Below are 20798 nucleotides of genomic sequence, written 5' to 3'. Positions count from 1 at the left end.
CAGGTAAATAGTGAAAGTAATCATTGGCTATAACCCGGTGAGTTGTGTGAACTTAAATTGGGAGAGAACGACTAGCATTGAGTATTGATTTTTGCATGAATCTTTGAATACTGAATGAATGCATGATTTAGAAATGATGAAGGCCATGATTGATTGAATTATCCACTTAGCCAAATAGCCCTACCCTGTTCATGAATGATGAAACCTTTGCACCCATTTTGAGCTTAAACTTGATTGAATGAGTTGAACCTAAGCCTGGTTGAAATTATAATTTGTCTACCTTTCTTTAGGTTGTAGGAGAGCATTGTGGTTCAAAGAAAATTTGTTCCAAATTTGGGGGAGTGTATTAGGTGATTTTGATTGTGGTAAGGAAAGCAACAACCATAGACAATTGTTGAAAGAAGCAGTAAGCATAAACTGCTAAAATAAAAATAAAAAGAGAGAGAAAATGAAAGTTTCAAGAATAAGTAAAGCTTTGTGTGTGATGTTTCTTAAGCTAAGTGTCTTATATGATTGTGGCATATCAATAGAAGTTGGGAATTAAAAGGAAAAGGTGATCTAAGGATGAATGCTCTCCTAGAACCTAAGTTTTGCATCCTAGAAAAACCATGAATTGTTTGTAGCCCAGCCCCATTACAAGCCAAGAAAGTCCTTCAGATTCAATTTGTGTGTTGTAATGACATGAGATGAAATGCAAAAGTTAAGACTTGTGTTGGATGTGGATTTGAAGAATTACCTTAAACGCTTGTGCTTATGAGAGAAACAGTGGTCGTGAGGATTAAGTTGGATGAACCTTCCTTGATACCTGTCTTGCTTGCTAGCTTATTTCATTTGTGCTGCTTAATGAACATGTTCATATCTTTGAAATACTGCATATCTTTGTGAAGGGCTATTGGTTGAAGTATTGTTAATCACCTCTGTTCATGCGATTGAATATTTTGGAATAAGCACAATTTTTGGTTAACCATTGTGAATTTTGTCAGTTGAGGACAAGTAAATTGTTCTTTCTTTGCTTGAGGACAAACAAAACTATAAATTTGGGGGAGTTTGTTAGTTGTTATTCATGAGTTAGTTTTGTATTAAATATTTGCTAGGAAATAACACTTTACCTCCAATTTATGGTTCTTTTGTAGGAATTGTACATATTTTTATGTTTAGTGTGATTTTATAGAGTAGATACTCACATTTTGTGAATTAATGTTGAAACCACTTTAGTTTCAGGCCAAAAAAAGAGAAGGTTCAAGTAGCTGATGACTCACTCAACGAGGCAGATCTACTCAGTGAGTGTCATCCGCTAAGTGAGGCATACAGCTTGCTTAGCGGGTTGGGAAACCCTAGAAAATGATCAGTCAGAGATGTGCTCGCCCAGCACGCAGCCAGCCCGCCCAGCGAGGTCGTTGTCCCTTCTCGCACTTAGCGTGCCCAACTCGCTAAGCCAAAATTCACTTACTCTCGCTTAGCGAGTCAGTCTCGCTAAGCGAGCTTTCAGAAGCTAAAAGGTCCAAGAGCCTTTAAAACACTGAAATTGGCGAAAATAAGAGTCTTTTGGATAGTTTTAGAGAAAAAATGCACCAGAGGAATCTAAAGAGACAGAAAGGAAGTAGCTGAGAGAGCTTAGGTTAGAGGAGTGAAGTCTAGGGTTTAGAGATTGTAGGAGACATCCTCAACCACTCTTTTCCATTTTCTTTCACTAAAATATGTTCCTTCTTTGTATTGAGAGCTTGTATTACTTGTAATGGAAGGCTAAGCCTCATGGTTGGGAAGTTCTGCTGAAACCTTGATGTAACACTCTTTCACTATATATTTAATGTTGTTCTTATGTGTTCATTGCTTCTATCTATCATTATTTTTACATGCTTGTGGCTTGATCACCCATTTGTGTGTATAGTTAGGATTTTTAGCATTGGGAAATGCTTTAAAGCCTTAGAATTTGGTAGAGCAAGCTAGAAATCTGTATGTCTAGGAATGGAGTGCAGTGATCTAGTTCATATTATGTTGTATACTTAATGAAACTCTATTAGACTAAGTTTGTTGAGAGATCAAGGATGAAGTTTAAAGAGAGTTAGGCTCATTCACTAGAGGAATCTTGGTTTGAGTAATTTCTCAGCATAAGAACACTAGGATAATGTTAAATAGAGAAAAATACATAATATCATCAAGAGAAATTCAGTAGAACGACCCAACGCTTTTTACTTGATAGTTTTCACTTCCATAATTCTAGATAATTAGTTTATATTCCAATAGACTTTAGTACATAATTCAACTTGATATTTTCTTGCTTTTAATCCATCCAAATGTTTGCATACTGGATGTACAGTGTTTGAGTGAAACAAATTCCCTAAGGATACGATACTCGATCTTACCGTTTTATACTACTTGAGCGAATCGGTACACTTGCCGAAGAGCACTAACAACTGTGAATTATACAATAACCCGACTAGTGTTTAGCTTGAAAAAAAATGTTTATGTGCAGTGGTAAAGGAAAAGTGTAGGATTCCTAGTTAGGAATCTAAAGTGTTAAATTGTAGCGCAATGTGTTAAACGTGTTTGAAACACGAGTGTGAGGTCGTGGATATTGTATAATTCATGAGCAGTGTCTGCTTATAATATTGTTGTTGAAATCGAGTATAAGTACAAAGTTGAGCATGTGTTAATTTGTGAGATACACGTAAACATGTGATGATGGATTGTGACATTATGAGATGTTAAATTGTGGACATGAGATTTGGTTGTGAATAAGTATGTGTTTAACACTTGATGTGATAATACTTGTGTTGTGAGCTGTGAATTATACGATAACCCGACCAGTGTTTACCTTGCGAAAAGTGTTTATGCGCAATGTTAAAAGGAAAGTGTAGATTTCCTTGTTAGGAACCAGTGTTAAATTGTAGCGTAATGTGTTAAACGTGTTTGAAACACGAGTGTGAGGTCATGGGTATTGTATAATTCATTAGCATTGTCTGTGTGTGAAAGGAATTGGTTTAGGGGTTGGACCTGAATCAAGAAGGTGAAGCCCTAACGAATTCTTCGAAGTCTAGGCCTTGGGGGTAAAGACACTCGGTTTGAGTGCTCTTTTAAGCCTATGTTGATTCCATATGGTTGGAGCATTCTTGCAAAATGGAGTGACCCTGACTGGTCACCTTATGATTTTACTTAGTGAGAGTGACCTGACATACCCATTGTATGGTGTAACTTGTTATGTACTCCTAAGCGCCCTAGGATGGTTTTTCACTGACATGGTATCACATTGCATGTAGGCTTAAGTCTTAGTGTATTTGTTGCATAACGCTTGTGTATTTATTGATATTGATTGATTTAGTGATATTGTGTTTTGATCTTTAAGTACGTGAATGATGTAAAAATGAATGAGATGTGTTGTGTTGTGATGTGATGTTACGTGACAAAGTGGTAGAATTACGTGAGCTATGTTTAAGTAAGTTGTATCTCACTTACATGATATGTATATATAGTTGTCTCGTTTCTCTCTATTAGTTAGGAATGTGATAACTCACTCCTCGTGTGCTATTTGTGTTGGGATCTTGTGATGATCTCGAACTTTGTGTTCGTGAGAGCAAATGGTTAGGTGAATGGCTATGGAAAACCTTATGCTAGAGGACGCGGGAACACAATGCTCTGATAAGATGTGACATTGGGGTATATGTTTCTATATTAATTGCATGAAGTCTTGGACGGTCTTGTTTGAGCTGAGATGATTTTATTATTTATTTGGACAAGTTTTTATTATGATGCGAAAAAAGTGAATGTAAGCCTTTTACCCTTTTGAAAGGTTTTATTTAAATGTGTTTTAAGAACTTTTAATTAATTATAATTTCTTTTCCTTTTATTATTAGTACATATATGTATGGGATAGAGGGTGTTACATTTAGTGGTATCAGAACAGGTCGAACCTTTCTGTCAATGTGTTATGTGCTTACCATATTCTGGTGTGCACTGTGTGTGATTACTTATGAATGCTTTTGTTGAGCATGCTTGAATTATTAATTGTATTTTCCTTTCCATGATTAAATGAGACTGAGTAATGCTTGTGATGTGCGTTGCATCCTTAATGTATGTTATACCATAAATTCACCATTAAGTCATGAATTATGAGATTGGTCATCTCTATAATTTGTGAAGTGCGGTTGGACATTATGGCAATCCGTTAGGTGATGCAGGTAGTCTTGATATTGATTGATAACGCCTTAATGAGCCCTTATCTTCCTGCGTGTATGTTGTTAATAAGCTTATTTCTCTCTTGATGTGTGGATTAGTGTTGTGAAAACCTTTTGAACCTTATATATGCCTTGGATGAGTGTCTTTTTCTTGATGTGTAAACACACGACTACTTAACTCTCTTCTTTTGTGTGTAGTCATGAATGTGGTTGTTGAAGCTTGCGATTCAGTAATACACCATTAATGGTAGCTTGATTCTTATTTCTTGTATGCACGATATATGCTTGTGGTAGGAACCTATAAGTTTATGTATGTTTGTTGTATGGATGTTTGCAATTCCTTGTTCGTAGCGATGTTAATGCCTTATAGTTTGATGACCTGCATCAAGATATATTTCATAAGGAATATTGTTTTGACCGTACCTTATGGTTCTAATGCAACCTATTCTTTGTGTCGTGTGCTTAAGTCAAGTAATTTGACTACACTTGCAAGCTTGAGAATAATTCATTCTTTGTGTTATAAGCCTACGTCAAACGGTTTGATTATTGATGTTTCTATCACAATCAAGTGATTAGTGACGTCTCCATATGTGTGTACACCATGGTCATGTTTTCGTTCCTAGAATTCATTTGGAATATTTGTTGTTGATTCTGAATGAGTGATCCTTCTTGGTTTAAAAATTATTGTCTCCTAATCAATCGAGTGTTCATCTTATCATGGGTTGCTCATCTTCCAATCATGTCTTGTTAAACTGCTTGATAACATGTCATGTTGTTACTTCTGTTATGAATAGAGAGAGATTTCACCCTTGCCAATCACGTTAAGGTGTTTCGAGAGGAAATACTTGAGTAGGCATGATCCTTGTTACCTGTAGACGAAAGTCAAACTTAGTAAGTCATGTACTTGTGTTCCTTGAGGATGTGTTTATTTACCACCTAAGTGCGAGATTGAGAATCTTGTAGGTGTAGTGCCCATAGAAAATTGTAACCGTAGTTCCCGGGAGATGTCTGGTAAAGATTTGTTTAAGAATATAAAGTAGTTGGAAAAGTTGTGAAGAATAATTAAGAGGTTTAGTGTGAAACCTTAAGAAGAGTGTAAGGTAGTTAGTAAAGCGTTAATTGCTAAGCATGGAAGGGTTCGAGAGTGAGTGTTCTTGTGTAAGGTAGGTGACCTAAAGGATTAGTGATGATAGTTGTATGATTAGCGAGATAAATCTTAGTTCTGTTTACCTTAATCTGGGAAAAGTCTGAGGATGCTCTGATGATTACCTTAGTACATGTCGTGGCCTCTATGTGTACCTGGTCATGTCTTAACAACATCAATGCCCCTGTTTGTTCATGGGATGCATGGACTGGATCTCCCACCTTGAGTTAGCTCTTGTTGTGGGTTTGGTGATTAGTGCTTAGTGTGTTTTGAGTTAAGTTTGAGTATGTGGAGTATCTTAAGGTTGTTATAAACCCTTGGGAATCACCTTTCATGCTAGGCGTTTTAGTATGCATTCTAGTTAGATGATGATAGACTTAGAGTATGCTATGTCTATATGAGAAGTAGCTATAGATCCTTCTTAGGTAGAAGTTGCTTTAGGATGAGGGGAAACTTACTGAAACTGAAACTGTGGCTTATCACTATAATAAAATGACAAAAAGCTCAAACCAATTAAAGAAATACTTGCTCCAAGAAAATTGTATGCATAGATGTCTGGCATTTTCCTCTTTTCACGTGAACATAATCTTCATTAGTTTGCAGCATATCATTTTTTTTTACTTCACAATACAATTATAAAATATCAATATAGTTTCTTAAAACTTTCCTTCCTACCATTAAGTATGAGAATGAGAGTAACTATCATTACTAAAAAAATGTCTTAAGTGTGAATATAACCAATGTAAATTTGGGTGATGTCAAATGCATATTTGGTAGTGTATATTTGGATACCTTAATTGAGTAAATATTTTTGCTGATATTCATTATTATTTTGTATTTCTCTCTTTCTTATTACGCTATATTGCCTGTATATTTACAGTTTTCTCACTTCTACCTCTGTTTATTTCATGGAGTGTTCATACATCATTTTCATTTGTATGATGAGGTTTTCAAATATATTTATACTAACTTTCACCTTTTTATTTTATTTTTTATTTACTCTCTTTTTTTATTTCAATCAACTCTATTTTTTTTCTTTCCTATCAAACACTCCCTACTTTTTTTAGGTTGTTTTATTTACTAAACTTGAATGAAGTTGTTTAGTAATTAGAATTAGTACTTTATTTTTGTAAAAGAAATTTGAACTTTGATTGGAAAAAACATTTAGTAAAAATGTTTATATTTGTGAGTTTAGTTTAGTTTTTCATAAAAAAAATAATGTTCATCTGTGCGTGTGTGGTATATTTTATATGGTACGCTAAGTCTTAATTTTACTTCATACTTTCATAAAAAAATATTCATCTCCATTTGTCATAAGTTTTCCATAATTTTTATGTTTGTAAAATAAAATATTCAATAAATTATTTAAATAAAAAAGCAATAGTCCTAAAAAAGTACATTCAAATTAAAATTATGATAATAAAATAATTATCGTAATAATTTAGATAATAATGCAACTTTAGAAAATTGTCCATTCTCGTGGATTAAGTTTAAAAATTTGATATATTTGGATAACATCTTTAGTAAAATAGTTTATCCTATAAATTTAATGTAATTTTTCCTATTATTTTTCATAAACATTGTCCATTCTTGTATGTTATATTTAATATATTTTATACGGTAAGTAGAGTCTAAATTTATCTTCATACTTTCATGAAAATCTTCACTTCCATTTGTTATATTTTTATTCATAATTTTTATGTTCGTAAAATAAGAAAATCAGTATAATATTTAAATCAAGAAAGATACAAGCATAAAAATAAATTTCAATTAAAATTATTATAATAAAAAATAATTTTATCATAATAATTTAGATATTAGCGTGACTCTAGATAATTTGTTTTTTACTATGAATTACGTCAAAACTTCTACTTGCTTTTATAAGAAAAAATATATATTCAATCCCATATTTTATATTTTATATATTAATTTTATTTTAATATATTGGGATATGCATACAAGAAAATAATTTGTCCAAGTATAAGAAAATCATGAAAATTTATTTAAGAGACAAGATAAGAAATAAAAAATGAACAATTATTTGCTTAAAAATTATTTTGAGGCACTAATTTTAAATGGAAAAAATATCTGTGATTTTGTTGATTTAATTTGATTTTTAGTTAATATTTATTAATTATGTAAAATAATTTTTCACATTGATCGCACAAAATTCTTAAATTAAAATATTAATACCTGTGAATTTAGTGTAAATTTAAAATTTTCTTCTTGTGTTTTTCTTTATAAAAAAATTATTTTAGTGTGTTATATTTTATATGATACGTTAAGCTTAAATTTTTGTTCATGTTTTTATGAAAAATATTCAATAAATCATTTAAATCAAGAAAGTAATGTGCATAAAAAATACATTTGATTTAAATTATAATAGTGCAAAATATAATTTCACCACAAGACATTAAATATATATTAATTATGTAAAATAAATTTTAACAATGATTGGACAAAATTATTAAATAAAAATTTTTAATGCTTGTGAATTTAATGTAAACTAAAAATTTTCTTCTTGTGTTTTTTTTTATAAAAAAAATGTATTTTCGTGTGTTATATTTTATATAGTAAGTTAAGTTAAAATTTGTGTTCATGTTTTTATGAAAAATATTCAATAAATCATTTGAATCAAGAAATAAATATGCATAAAAACTATATATTTGGTTTAAATTATAATAATAAAAAAATTAATTTCACCATAAAATTTTGTAATGTGACTTCTACTATTTTTTTCCATGATAAAAAAAAATATAATGTGACTTCAGCTAAATTTCACCGTAATACATTTGGATTTTGTTTTTATCAGCTAAAATATAATGCATCCTTTTTTTTTTCTTACGTTAAATATGAATCTTATTTGACACATGATTTGGGAAAATTTAGGACAACACATTACACCATACGATAATTATTCATTATATAAATTGTCTTAATATTAGGTGAAAAAACATGATTTCATTTAAGATGATAAGTATATACTGTGGAGTTAAAACTTTTCCATTTCCTTTTCCATATTTTTTAAAGAACTTGGTTGATTATTATGCATAAATAATGAAATAAATTTATTTTTATTTATTTGGCAATATGTATTAATATTCCAAAACTCTTCCGGTGTTTTTTTTTCTATATTAGTTCGGTTTAAATTTTGATATTGACATTTTATTACTCAATAATATTGACAACTGATAATGGTTTTTACATTTAGATTCATGATCAAATATTTTTTTTGAACGAATTCAATTATATTTAATTTTTAAAAAACTCTGATCATGAAGTCTATTTGACATAAAATTTATCTTTATTCATTGACAATTATAAATTTGAAAATTTAAAAGTTATCCTAATAAAATGAACTTGAACTATAAATATATTTCTTAACATGATAATATTTTGTTACAAATCCAGCAAAAAAAAAATCGTTACAATAATTTTTTGTGATTTTTTATTTTAAGGATTTTTATGAACATATTAACAACTGCTAGGTCCGATTCTTGGAAATAACTCATTAAAGAGGATTCATTTTTTTTTTCAGCATTATTAGTATCTCCAGTAGGATTATAAGTACCGTACTCCTTACAAAATTTTGATTTATTAGTTAAATTGACTACATGTTTGGCTTTTTAAAATGAACTTGATAATTTTTTGTTTTATTTTTTCTCCGGTTGTTCCAATTTGTCAATAATTGCATCAAATAATATTTTTATTATTTTTTCTTCTTCATAATTAATTTTGACTTGTTGATGATGTGGAAATAAAGAAATAATTTTGACTTGTTGATGATGTGAAAATAAAGAAAGTACTTCTAATAAAATTCATATGATAAAATTATCAAAATAAACAACCACACTAAATAAATAAAAAATTATTCTTTGTTATCTATTTTTTTTCTTACAAAATAAAAACCTAACTTGAATTGCAGTAATTTTTGAACAAAACATCAATCAATGTTTAATTCAAATTTCAATTCAAAATTGGATTTTGAATTATTAATTTCTATATTCTTTTTTTTTAAAATAGTAGTTCTAGCAGTGGACTTGCTTTCTTCAAATTGTTTTTCATTGTTAAGAAAAGGTAACAAAGATAAAATATCAGCCTGTTTTATAGTAATTGTTATTAATCATTTATTAATTCTTATTGTTTTAAGGTCAATCTATGCATCTGGATAATATTTTGCCTTGTATTTAATTTGTCACATGATTAAAGAAAAATTACTTTTGTAGTTTGGAAAACGGGTGACTTGTGTCTCAAATTTATGCTTTAACAAAATTTGTTTTTTTTTTACTAAAAAATTAACGTAAAATTAGGACAATCAAATACATATTATAACAAATTAATATATTAAACTATTTTAAATAAATCTTTTAAAACACTATATATGTATGCCACACATTATTTTATGAAACTACTATTTACTTAATTTTTGTTTTAAAATTATTATGATTTAACTTTTTAAAGTTATACAAATAAAAAATTTATTTAAATGTATATATATAGATACATTCATATATGAAGGCACATGATTTGGGAAAAATTAGGTCAATAAATATATTAAACCTATAACTTTATCATGCAATTAAAAAAATTCCTGAAAATGATAATCATAACCAAAAATTAATTGTTGGATCGAGTGGGCTCAGAATAATTAAGAAGGGGGGTTGAATTAATTATTCCTAAACCTTTACTAATTAAAAATTACTCTTTTAATGCTTTTACTAAAATTGTTAAGAGAATGAGGAGTAGAAGAGAATATTGACAGAAAGTAAAAGCGAAAATTAAATGCACAGCGGAAAGTAAAAGAGTAGGGAAGAAGGAAACAAACACACAAGAGTTTTTATACTAGTTCGGCAACAACCCGTGCCTACCTCCAGTCCCCAAGCGACCTGCGGTCCTTGAAATTTCTTTCAACCTTGTAAAAATCCTTTTACAAGCAAAGATCCACAAGGGATGTACCCTCCCTTGTTCTCTTTGAAACCCTAGTGGACGTACCTCCACTAGAACTAATCCACAAGAGATGTACCCTCTCTTGTTCTCAGTCAAACCCAAGTAGATGTACCCTCTACTTGTACCGCAAAGGATGTACCCTCCAATGTGTTAAGACAAAGATCTCAGGCTGTTAAACCTTTGATACTTTGTGAATGGGGATACAAAAAAATTCTCAGGCGGTTAGTCCTTTGAACACTTTTGTATAAGGGAATGGGAAGAATCAAAAGAATTCTCAGACTGTGTCGTTTTGAATTCTTTGACAAGGGAGAAGGGAGACACAAAAGAATTCAAGCGGTTAGTCCTTTGTTCTTTTGGAAAAGGGAGAAGAGAGACACAAAAAGAATTCAGGCGGTTAGTCCTTGGTGAATTCTTTTTGGCAAAGGGAGAAGAGAATGAAAAGATGAATAGTACAAGTTTTCAAGGTTTAGAAAACCAAAAAACTTCAGAAAGCTTTTGGTACAAAGAAGAAGAAGAAGTTCAAAGAGATTCAAATAGATTCAAGACTTGTAAAGGATTGTATGAATAATTGTTCAAGATTGGTTGAAAATGCAAAACAAAACTTCGCTTTTATAGACTCTTCATGTCTAGTCAAGAAGGCCACTCAGAAGAGTTAAAACTTTTAGAAAAACTTAAAACCCATTTGAAAAAGTCAAAACCTTTTTGAAGAGTTACATCTTTAGATTTTTCAGAAACAAACACTGGTAATCGATTACCAAATAAGTGTAATCGATTACACAAAGCTTTTGAGTGAAACAATGTGACTCTTCACATTTTAATTTGAATTTCAACGTTCAAGGACACTGGTAATCGATTACCAAAACATTGTAATCGATTACAGCATTTTGAAAATATTTGGAACGTTGTAAATTCAGTTTGAAAACTTTTTCAAACTCATTTTGCTACTGGTAATCGATTACAACAATATGGTAATCGATTACCAGAGAGTAAAAACTCTTTGGTAAAGGTTTTGTCAAAAACTCATGTGCTATTCAAAGTTTTGAAAAAAACTTTTTAATACTTATCTTGATTGAGTCTTTTCTTCATTCTTGAATCTTGAGTCTTGAATCTTGAATCTTGAATCTTGAGATCTTGAATCTTGATTATAGACTTTCTTCTTGAGTCTTGAATTCTTCTTGATTCTTGAACTCTTGACTTGTTCTTGATTCACTTGAGATGTTCTTTTATTCACTTGAGTTGTTCTTTGATTCACTTGAGCTTTTTGTTTATCACCTTTGTCATCATCTTTTGTTATCATCATTGTTATCATCAAAACACCTTTAAATCATTTTTGATTCATCATGAAGCTTTGCTTCCACATTAATTTCTCAAGATGTATAAAAATCTCATCCATAAAAAAATAAATCATAGAGGATATTTGGTATCATGTTAAGTTGAAAAAACATAATAATATATCCTTGCTATATAGGTTGTCATCTAAATCAACCTAAAATGAAATTTAATTGTGTTGTCTTCTTTTATGTTATTTGCAACAAATAAATCAGTGCATTCGCTAGGAAGAATAGGTTCTCACGTGCCATGCCCAACAACCTTTAATCAATTGAAACATAAACATCAGTAAAACAATTAACTTGAATGTTACTTTTGATTATGCAAACCCCCACCCAGAGGGAAATAAAGATAAAAAGGGAAGGAAGAAGCCATCATGGGTGACCAACAACGAGGACAATAAACCTGTAATTTTACTGTCAATTAATTGAGAAATTGAAAACGAAAGTTGAAAGTGTAATATAATAACTAAATGTTAAAAAAAATGTGAGAAAAGAAGAAAACTACAAAGTTTTGTTTCCTATCTCTTTACACCTCCACCGTAAGTCACACCCCGATTGATCTCCTCTCACCAACCCATACCTTTTTCAGTCCTGTGTCTAATGGGTGTGTAATGTAACCTTTATATAGAAAATTCATGTATATGTGTATATATCTCAATATCTTTCAATATATATTTTTTAATACTATTAAAACAATCCTTTTATTTTCAATAAATGATTTTTTAACGTAACGATATTTTTTTGAAATGTTTAATGCTATTTAATAAAATTATGATTGTCACGTTGAATGTTAAAGAATAATAAAACTTTTAAGGAATCTTGGAAATGTTAAACGCTAAATTTTTTAATATCTTATTTATTTGATTGATTAAAATCCTTTTAACACATCATTTTGATTTATTCAAATATTCGTATTACTATAAATTGACACTAATTGGAAAATTTACCAAATGTGTGTATTGGATTTGATTATCACGTTAAATGCTATTTAATAAAAAAATAATAGAATTTCAAAAATTGCACACCTCAATCATATATATTTTCAAAAATGTACCACCTACTTTTTTTTATATAAAGAAGATAAAGATAAATACACGTTACTTTCTTATAACAGAAAATTAAAGAAAAAAGTTGTTTTTGTATTCTCAACATAACATCCTCAACATATTTAATTTAATTTTTCACCATATCCCACGGGTTTATTTGTTCATATTTATTTGTTAATGATGATTTGACTGTTACGATTTTTTTATATCTTACGAATTTAATTTGTGAATAAACATATTTATTACAAATTTAATTAGAGAAAAATTAAAGGTACAGGTATAATTGTTAGATTTATTTGTTAATGATGATTTGAATATTAGATTTTTTTATAACTTACTAATTTAATTTATGAGTAAATATATTTATTACAAATTTGGTTAGATAAAAATTAAGGACTATCGAAATTTAAATCCTTTTTAAATGTATTATAAATTATCTTTTTACAGAATATTATAAATTATCTTCTTATTACCAAAAAACAATATTTCAATTATGAATTCTTTAAATTTAGTCACATATTTATAAAATTATTATTTTTAATTATTATCATTTGTCATGAGATAAATTTTAACTATATTAAAAATGTTCATTAAAAAATTATTAATATTTTTAATTATAAAATTATTATGTTAATTTATTTTATTGATTAATACCACTAATTAAAATATCATTAATGTGAATAATCTGATTCAACAAATCAACGGTTATTATAAAATAAAAACTTCAATTTAATGGTTTTAAAATATTCAAGTTCTCTTTACATAATAAACGATTATTTACGATTAGAATTTTAATTTAACGGTTCAAAACATTTCAACTCTCATTTATTGAATATGTATTTCTCTTTATATTTTATTTTCTTCCAGAACTACCCCATGATCCCCTTTTATATCCCAAAAATACTTTATGCTTCTCCTTTTATATATATATATATATATATATATATATATATATATATATATATATATATATATATATATATATATATAAAGATAAAGATATACTGTAATTGAGATTAGTTGGTTGAGCTGGGATCAAAGCTCAAGACTCAAGAGGATGTGATCTCTAATACCACCTTACGAGACTTAATTCCATTTCTTCTTTTATACAAAATTGTGAATTTCAAAGGAATGGTCGTGACAAGATCGATACCTCTCTAGGCTGTTGCTACGCATATGCAGAGAGACAAAAGTGTCCTATTGCAAGTGAAGACGTTTCTAGTGTTTTTCCAAACTTATGAGAATAGTAAAACTGAAACTAACTAAATATGACAAAGTGTTATTCCATCTGTTTCTTAGACTAAATTATCTAATTCATTAAAATTAAAAAAAATTATTAATTTGGGTGTTAATTAACAATAAATTTACTTTAAATTTATAATTTTTTTAAAAATTATTTTTATAATTCATACTTCTCTATTTTTTTAATTGATTGTTAATACATTCTCTTTCTTCTTAAAATTTGAATATTTCTAGTCTAGAAAAATTATTAAAAAAATATTATAGATTGAATCTTATTAAAAAAAAAAAGTATATGTGAAGTTGCAAAATGCAAATTTTAAGATATCTAGGCAACGTGCATTGTGTTGGTTGCGTTAGTTTTCTAAGTTGGCCTTAAAAGGTACAATTTATTTTATTTTTAGAAGGCAATCAAGTAGCCTGCCAAGAAAATAAGAAAATAGAAATAGAATTGCGTGTTGAGAAATTCATTTGATCTTTCCTCCTTGTTTTTCCAATAATAAAAAAGTAGTTTTCTTTAAAGTGGCATCAACGCAAGATTTCAAGGAATTCAACTCTTTGGATCATAACGGCGTTTCAATAATTAGCAACTTGACACTCGATAAACAACATTTATGAATTATAATATCTTCCATGCTTATGCAATGACATATTCAATTTGTTAGTGTATTTTAGATACGCGTTAGTACTCATGTTGAACGGAAAAATTACACATTTTAAAACAAAAATGCCAAAGCAATTATGTTGTAGTTTTGGTTTGAAAGTTGGTTTGCGTTGGAGACACAATGAAAACCATTGGATGCTAGTAATCACATGATTAAAAGTAAACATCATGTGTGCCCTTGTGTTTCTGTTTCCCTTAAAATATTGCTTAAAGTGGATTCTCATAAAACAAAAGCAGTGTTAGAATCAAGGAAATCCTTTCAGGAAAGGCTACCACATCTAAGGAATCAAAATTTAGATTTCTTATATTTTCTTATGCTTTTCTTCTAACCACAACTTGGGACTTGGGACCACAGGTACATCTGTTCTTTTTACCTGACTGAAATTCACAGTTCTTTTTGTTAGCTGTTGAAGTGGTGTCATAGTTAAAGAACCACTGCTGAAAGGAAAAAAAAAAAAAAAAAACCTTCCGAAAAAATATGGGGGCTACTCAGAAGGAACTAAATTTATCAAAATAAAATAAAATAGAAGAGTAATTGAACATTTGAATACAGAATTCTTCAGAAGATTTGCAGTAGTTTACCAGAGTCTTACTTGGACTGCTTCCAGATACAGAAAAATGAAAATTAAGGGTCTATTTGATTTCTTTCTCACTTTTTAATTTTAAAATTTGATTTCTAATTTCTAAAACATTTTCACACTACTAAATAATCAATTTCTCATCTAAAATCTATAAAGTTTTGGGAACTGTTTCTAAAACAATTATTTTAAAAACCACAAAAAAAAACACCCTAGAAAATGCTCTTATTTTTTTTTCTTCTGTTTTTCATCTTATTCAACTTCTCTTTGGACTATATCTTGCATTTTAAAAACTAATAACTATTAAAAATAGAAATTCTAATCCTAGTTGCTATTGCTACAATCAATCTGGTATTAACTCCTTGACAGTGCCTGAAGGGTTGACAAACATACCTTTACAAATTCAAGCACATTTTTTTTGTATCAACCACAAATATCCATCACTAGAGGTAGTCTGTTGGAGCTGGGAAGAATGATCTGGCCTATGGATGATGAAGTTTTCATTATGAGTATTTAACGCAAATACATACCTAACTTTATATTAACATTAACGAGATTTGGAATTCAAAATTACTGAATAAGCCAAAACACCATGCTAGTTGATCTATATGCTGATGGTTACAAATTCAAGCACTTAAGCATCTGGAAATAATTCTCCCAAGCAATATTTGCATAATGCTAAATATCAATTTAAATAGTATATGGATTAACAACATCCAGTTTAGCACCATTTCAAACCATGGAAGGTACACAATCATGTGGTTTTATCAGTGGCACAAAGATTGATTACTTTCTAACTATTAGGTTTGTCTTACTAATTAGCAAATTGCACAAAGATTTTGTTTATATTTTCTGAACCATATGAGTATTTTATTCAGTATACCTCTTGATTAATTTCCAACAATTAAGTTTGTCTTAATGTTTAACAAATAGAAGGGAGTTTGTCTTCTTTTTTTTCTCTAAAAATGTTAATTATTTTTTTTTATCAACATGATCACCGTGAATTTCAAAACAATGCGTACTAATTCTTGAATGACAAAGCATGAAGAGAGAAGAATATGCAATGCAATGCAATTGTTAATGGAAATTAGGTAGGCAGAGTAAACATTCAATAATAGATGGACAGCACCTGTATTCCTATAAATATTCCAAATATGAAATTTAATGTAACATGGAAAGTTCCATCAATTTCACATATAGATTTTTGTTGTGAAAATGGCGAATAATAATATTGTGGGAAAACACTGTTATGTGAATGTGACAGTCACAGACTCATGAAATGAAAATGTCTAAGTCTAAAAACATGAGACTGATTTCTATGAAGAACCTGATTCCATTGCCTTTCAACTGTTCCCCTCCATTGTGGATTCCAATTAGCTGCTTCTACATAGCTAGTCACCTGTCAAGCACAAATATGCCTTTTTGTTTCCATAAACTTCTCTTATGCATTCCCCTAAACATACCCTTTTGCTGCCTTAAATTCCTCATAACTCAAAAGCTTTCCCTACACTTGAACTTAAGGTTTCTCTATCCAACTTGTATTTTTCTCTTCCAACAAGCACAAGAAGATGGTACTGCATGCTTAAAGAAGTTTTTGTTACTTACGAATGAAGTCACCTTTTTTGTTGTAGCAAAGTATTTGTTCAACTACTTTTTTTGTTTTGCCTCACTTTTCTAACACCTTTGAATTAAATGGTGTTTGGAGTGCAGAGTTTTGAGGAGAAACCAGTATCAGTTGGACCATGGGGTGGGAATGGAGGATACCGTTGGGATGATGGTGTATATTCGACGGTTAGGCAATTGGTGATAGTTCATGGGGAAGGAATTGACTCAATTCAGATTGAATATGACAAGCAAGGGAGTTCTATCTGGTCATTGAAGTATGGTGGAAGTGGAGGCTATAAAATTGACAAGGTAAATTTTCCATGCCCTTAGTTGAAAGAATAAGTATGCTAATTGATTCCTAGAAATGTGGCATAGATATGACACAACATGGAGATGAGTATACAACAAGTTCTATGGTTAATTGGTTATAACAAAGTATAAAATTAACTTAAGACAAATCTTAAATGAAAAGAAAGAATTTAGGGCCTTTTGATCCCTATAGTTGCAAAATATGGTTAAGACATAAGAGTATTCAAAGTGTTTGTACTTTGTAGTCCGTAGAGTGTCCAACATAGATACATATCTAACATGTTACAAGAAAAACTAACAATTAACATTTGTTAATAAAAAAAAAAACATTTGTGTATACAATCATGAAGTGTTTGTGCTTCTTTGGTTGTTACTCATCAAACTCGTGTGTTATATCGATTAAATATTTATGATTGTGCTGCAGATCAAGCTTGATTACCCAGAGGAGTTCCTAACATCAGTTGATGGATACTATGGTAGCTTAAATCAATGGGGACCAATCTTCATTCGGTCACTTAGTTTTGAGAGCAACAAGAAACTCTATGGACCATTTGGAGTTGAACAAGGGACATATTTTTCGTTGCCAATGACAGGTGGCAAGATTATTGGGTTCCATGGCAGGTACGGTTGGCACCTCGATGCCATTGGAGTCAATGTGAAGTCCTCTCAGCAACAAAAGCCTTCCAAAGCTTTGTCTTTTTCACAGAACTACATGACTAACACCAATGACAATGCTAGTTATTCTGTAATACAAGGAAGTGTTGGCCAAGGCTATGATATTGTTCTTGCTTTAAAACAGAAAGATGATTTTGGAAAATCTCCAACCGTCAAGATTTCTAGCTTCAAAGAACCAAACAATGTTGAACCAAAAGAAAAGGTAATAAAGATAAAGTGAGCCTTCGTGAATATTCTTTCTTTGAAGTGTTACTTAATTTTCTTCTCAATTTTAGCTATGTTTGGATATTTAATTGTGAGTAAAATGGAATAGAATGAAGACAAATGTTAGCAACATACCTCTAACACACTCTATTATTAGTTGAAATTATTGGAAAATCACTAAATTTTGTGAGACTCAATTAGTCAATTCTCATTAGATAAGTCTCATTCTCATGATTTTGTGGTTTTCAATAAATTCATAGAAGAGAGCATTTTACTAGCACTCCTCATGAGAATAGAGTGTAATAGAGTTGAGTGATATGGAACAAAGTTTCATACATTTCTCCAATCAAATTTGGAGTTCTACCTTGGTATTATAATACAAACCTTAATACACATATTATGAAGATGAAACTCTAATTCTAATCCGAGACAATACCAAAAATATTAAACAATAGCGTCTGAATTTTGTCCTTTAATTGTTTGAGACTTTTATGATAGAACAGAGAAAAACAGAATCATTCCATGAATCCATCACACACATTCCCAGTTGGAGGGTGAGAAAAGAGTATTAGAAGGAATGGGATGAAATGCATTCCATCAGGTTTTGCTTCATTTCATTCTATTTTAAACCTTACAACCAATGAAAGCTAGTATCATTCCATTCCATTCTATTTTACACCTTCCATCAATCCAAGCATAGCTGGCATTTGCATCAAATCAAACTGAGAATCTCTATTCGCTTCAGGTAGTTTTCGTGGAGAAGGTACCACCAATGGTTGAAGGTGTAGTGACATATGGGCCTTGGGGTGGCACAGGTGGATATGTGTTTGATGATGGACCCTACACAGGAGTTAGGCAAATTGACATGTCCCGCAATGTTGGAATTGTCTGGATTAGAGCTTTGTATGATCTGGATGGAGAGCCTGTATGGGGATACAAACATGGTGGGGCAGGAGGATTCAAACATGAAAAGGTAAACTTACAGTTAATAAGCCTTTGTAGTCTACTATTACCTAATAAACTAGACAATTGGGTTTACTTTCTTCTTCTTTTTTTAACCATTTTGTGTGCCATCATGTTGCAGATAATCTTTGATTTTCCATATGAAGTTCTCACACATATATCTGGCTACTATGGATCTCTGATGTACATGGGGCCTGCTGTTATAAGGTCACTTACTTTCCACACCACCAAAAGGCCCTATGGACCATTTGGAGATGAATATGGAACTTATTTCACAACAAAGCTGAGAGAAGGGAAGGTTGTGGGTATTCATGGAAGAAGTGGCTTATTTCTAGATTCTCTCGGTGTGCATGCTATAGAAGGAAAAGTAATAGTGCCTGTGGCAACAGCTCCTTCCATGGAAATCATCTCAAAAGAACCAAATATTTCTGAAATAGACAATCCTCAACGGCCAGTTGTTGCCAAACCAGCCCCTATTGAACAGGTATTCCTTGAATCATTTTGTATTTTAAATTAAACTATTCATTTAGTCCTTATACTTGTCCACAGTTTTAGTCTCTATGAAAAAAAATTATTAAGGTTTACTATTGTAGTCCCTAGACAATTTTTTTTGTGGTGGTTTATCACCACCAAAAAGTTTTCTCTAACATTAATGACAGGCCAAAACATAACTTTTATGCATGTGTTGAGACTAAAACTTCAATTTTCTCATATAGGAACTAAAACAGAAAATGAAAACAACTATAGAAACCAAGTGAATGTTTTACTCTTTGATGCATCACCTTTTAGCATTATATTGAAGAGGATATTCTATTCACTTTTGCTCCCTATTTCACATCACAGGCTTCGCGTTGTGTGATTAAAGAACCAGCTCCATGTGGACCAGGTCCATGGGGTGGGGATGGAGGTAGACCCTGGGATGATGGAGTCTTTTCTGGGATTAAGCAGATTTATATGACAAAAGCACCTGAAGGCATTTGCTCGATTCAGATTGAGTACGACAGATATAAGCAATCTGTATGGTCTGTAAAACATGGTGGTAATGGAGGAAATACCATGCATCGGGTATGGATATGAATTGATTCTCATTTTTTCCACTTTGTTTTAGAGTAAATAGTATATGCACATAGTGTGTAGAGATTTTACATTGTCATTCAATCACAAATGATCATGTATAGTAAGTTTGTTGACTTTTTACAGTAATTATCTTAAAAGTGATGTCTAGTATGATTTCTGATTGACTAACAAGATAAATATTTTTACACTGAGAGTGCATAGATATTCAACTCATTTTTTAACCACATCCATTTTGTTTCGTACTCATCATTCATTTTCTTGGATCATGCATGATTGCTAACACAAAAATGGACTAGACTATGCATTCTTGGTCTTATTCATGCCTAATGTGATTCTAGATAAAACTGGAGTACCCAAATGAGGTTCTCACTTGCATATCTGGCTATTATGGTTCAATCACCGCTGATGAACAACCTATAATCATAAAGTCACTCACATTCCATACTAGTCGAGGACAGTATGGTCCTTTTGGTGATGAAGTAGGGAAATATTTCACTTCAACCACAACAGAGGGCAAGGTGGTTGGTTTGCATGGGAGGAGTAGCATGTATTTGGATGCAATTGGGGTCCATATGCAACACTGGCTAGGAGGAATTCAGAAAACTTCAAAGTTATCCTTCTTCAAGCTATTTTGATTTGTGAAGAACAATAATTAATGAATGTGTAGAGTGATGAGATGATATAGCATGATTACTTGTATACTATCTAAATAATGTTTGGTGAATGTTCTAGCCAACTTAAGATTTGTTATACAAAGTGAATAATGCTGGCGATAATTTCTTTCACCTCTCAAGGTTTCATTTCATTTAACATATTTTCAATGCAAATACTAAAGGTAGCTGAT

The 20798-nt window shown here is 30.6% G+C and overlaps 1 protein-coding gene across 1 annotated transcript; it reads left to right on the top strand.

The window, feature by feature from the left end:
* The first annotated feature begins 16456 nt into the window (after positions 1-16456).
* LOC114375173 (jacalin-related lectin 3-like) lies at positions 16457-20739 on the top strand. Its single transcript, XM_028332931.1, has 7 exons — positions 16457-16692; positions 16832-17035; positions 17460-17912; positions 18660-18887; positions 18999-19361; positions 19721-19942; positions 20293-20739. The coding sequence occupies exons 1-7, from the start codon at positions 16690-16692 to the stop codon at positions 20587-20589; spliced, it is 1770 nt and encodes a 589-aa protein (XP_028188732.1). The 5' UTR covers positions 16457-16689; the 3' UTR covers positions 20590-20739.
* The last annotated feature ends 59 nt before the right edge of the window (positions 20740-20798 follow it).

The sequence above is a fragment of the Glycine soja genome, chromosome 11 (genome assembly GCF_004193775.1).
Source record: "Glycine soja cultivar W05 chromosome 11, ASM419377v2, whole genome shotgun sequence".
Lineage (NCBI taxonomy): Eukaryota > Viridiplantae > Streptophyta > Magnoliopsida > Fabales > Fabaceae > Glycine > Glycine soja.
Note: the sequence above shows the minus strand (reverse complement) of the source record. Positions and strands in the feature narration are given on the sequence as shown.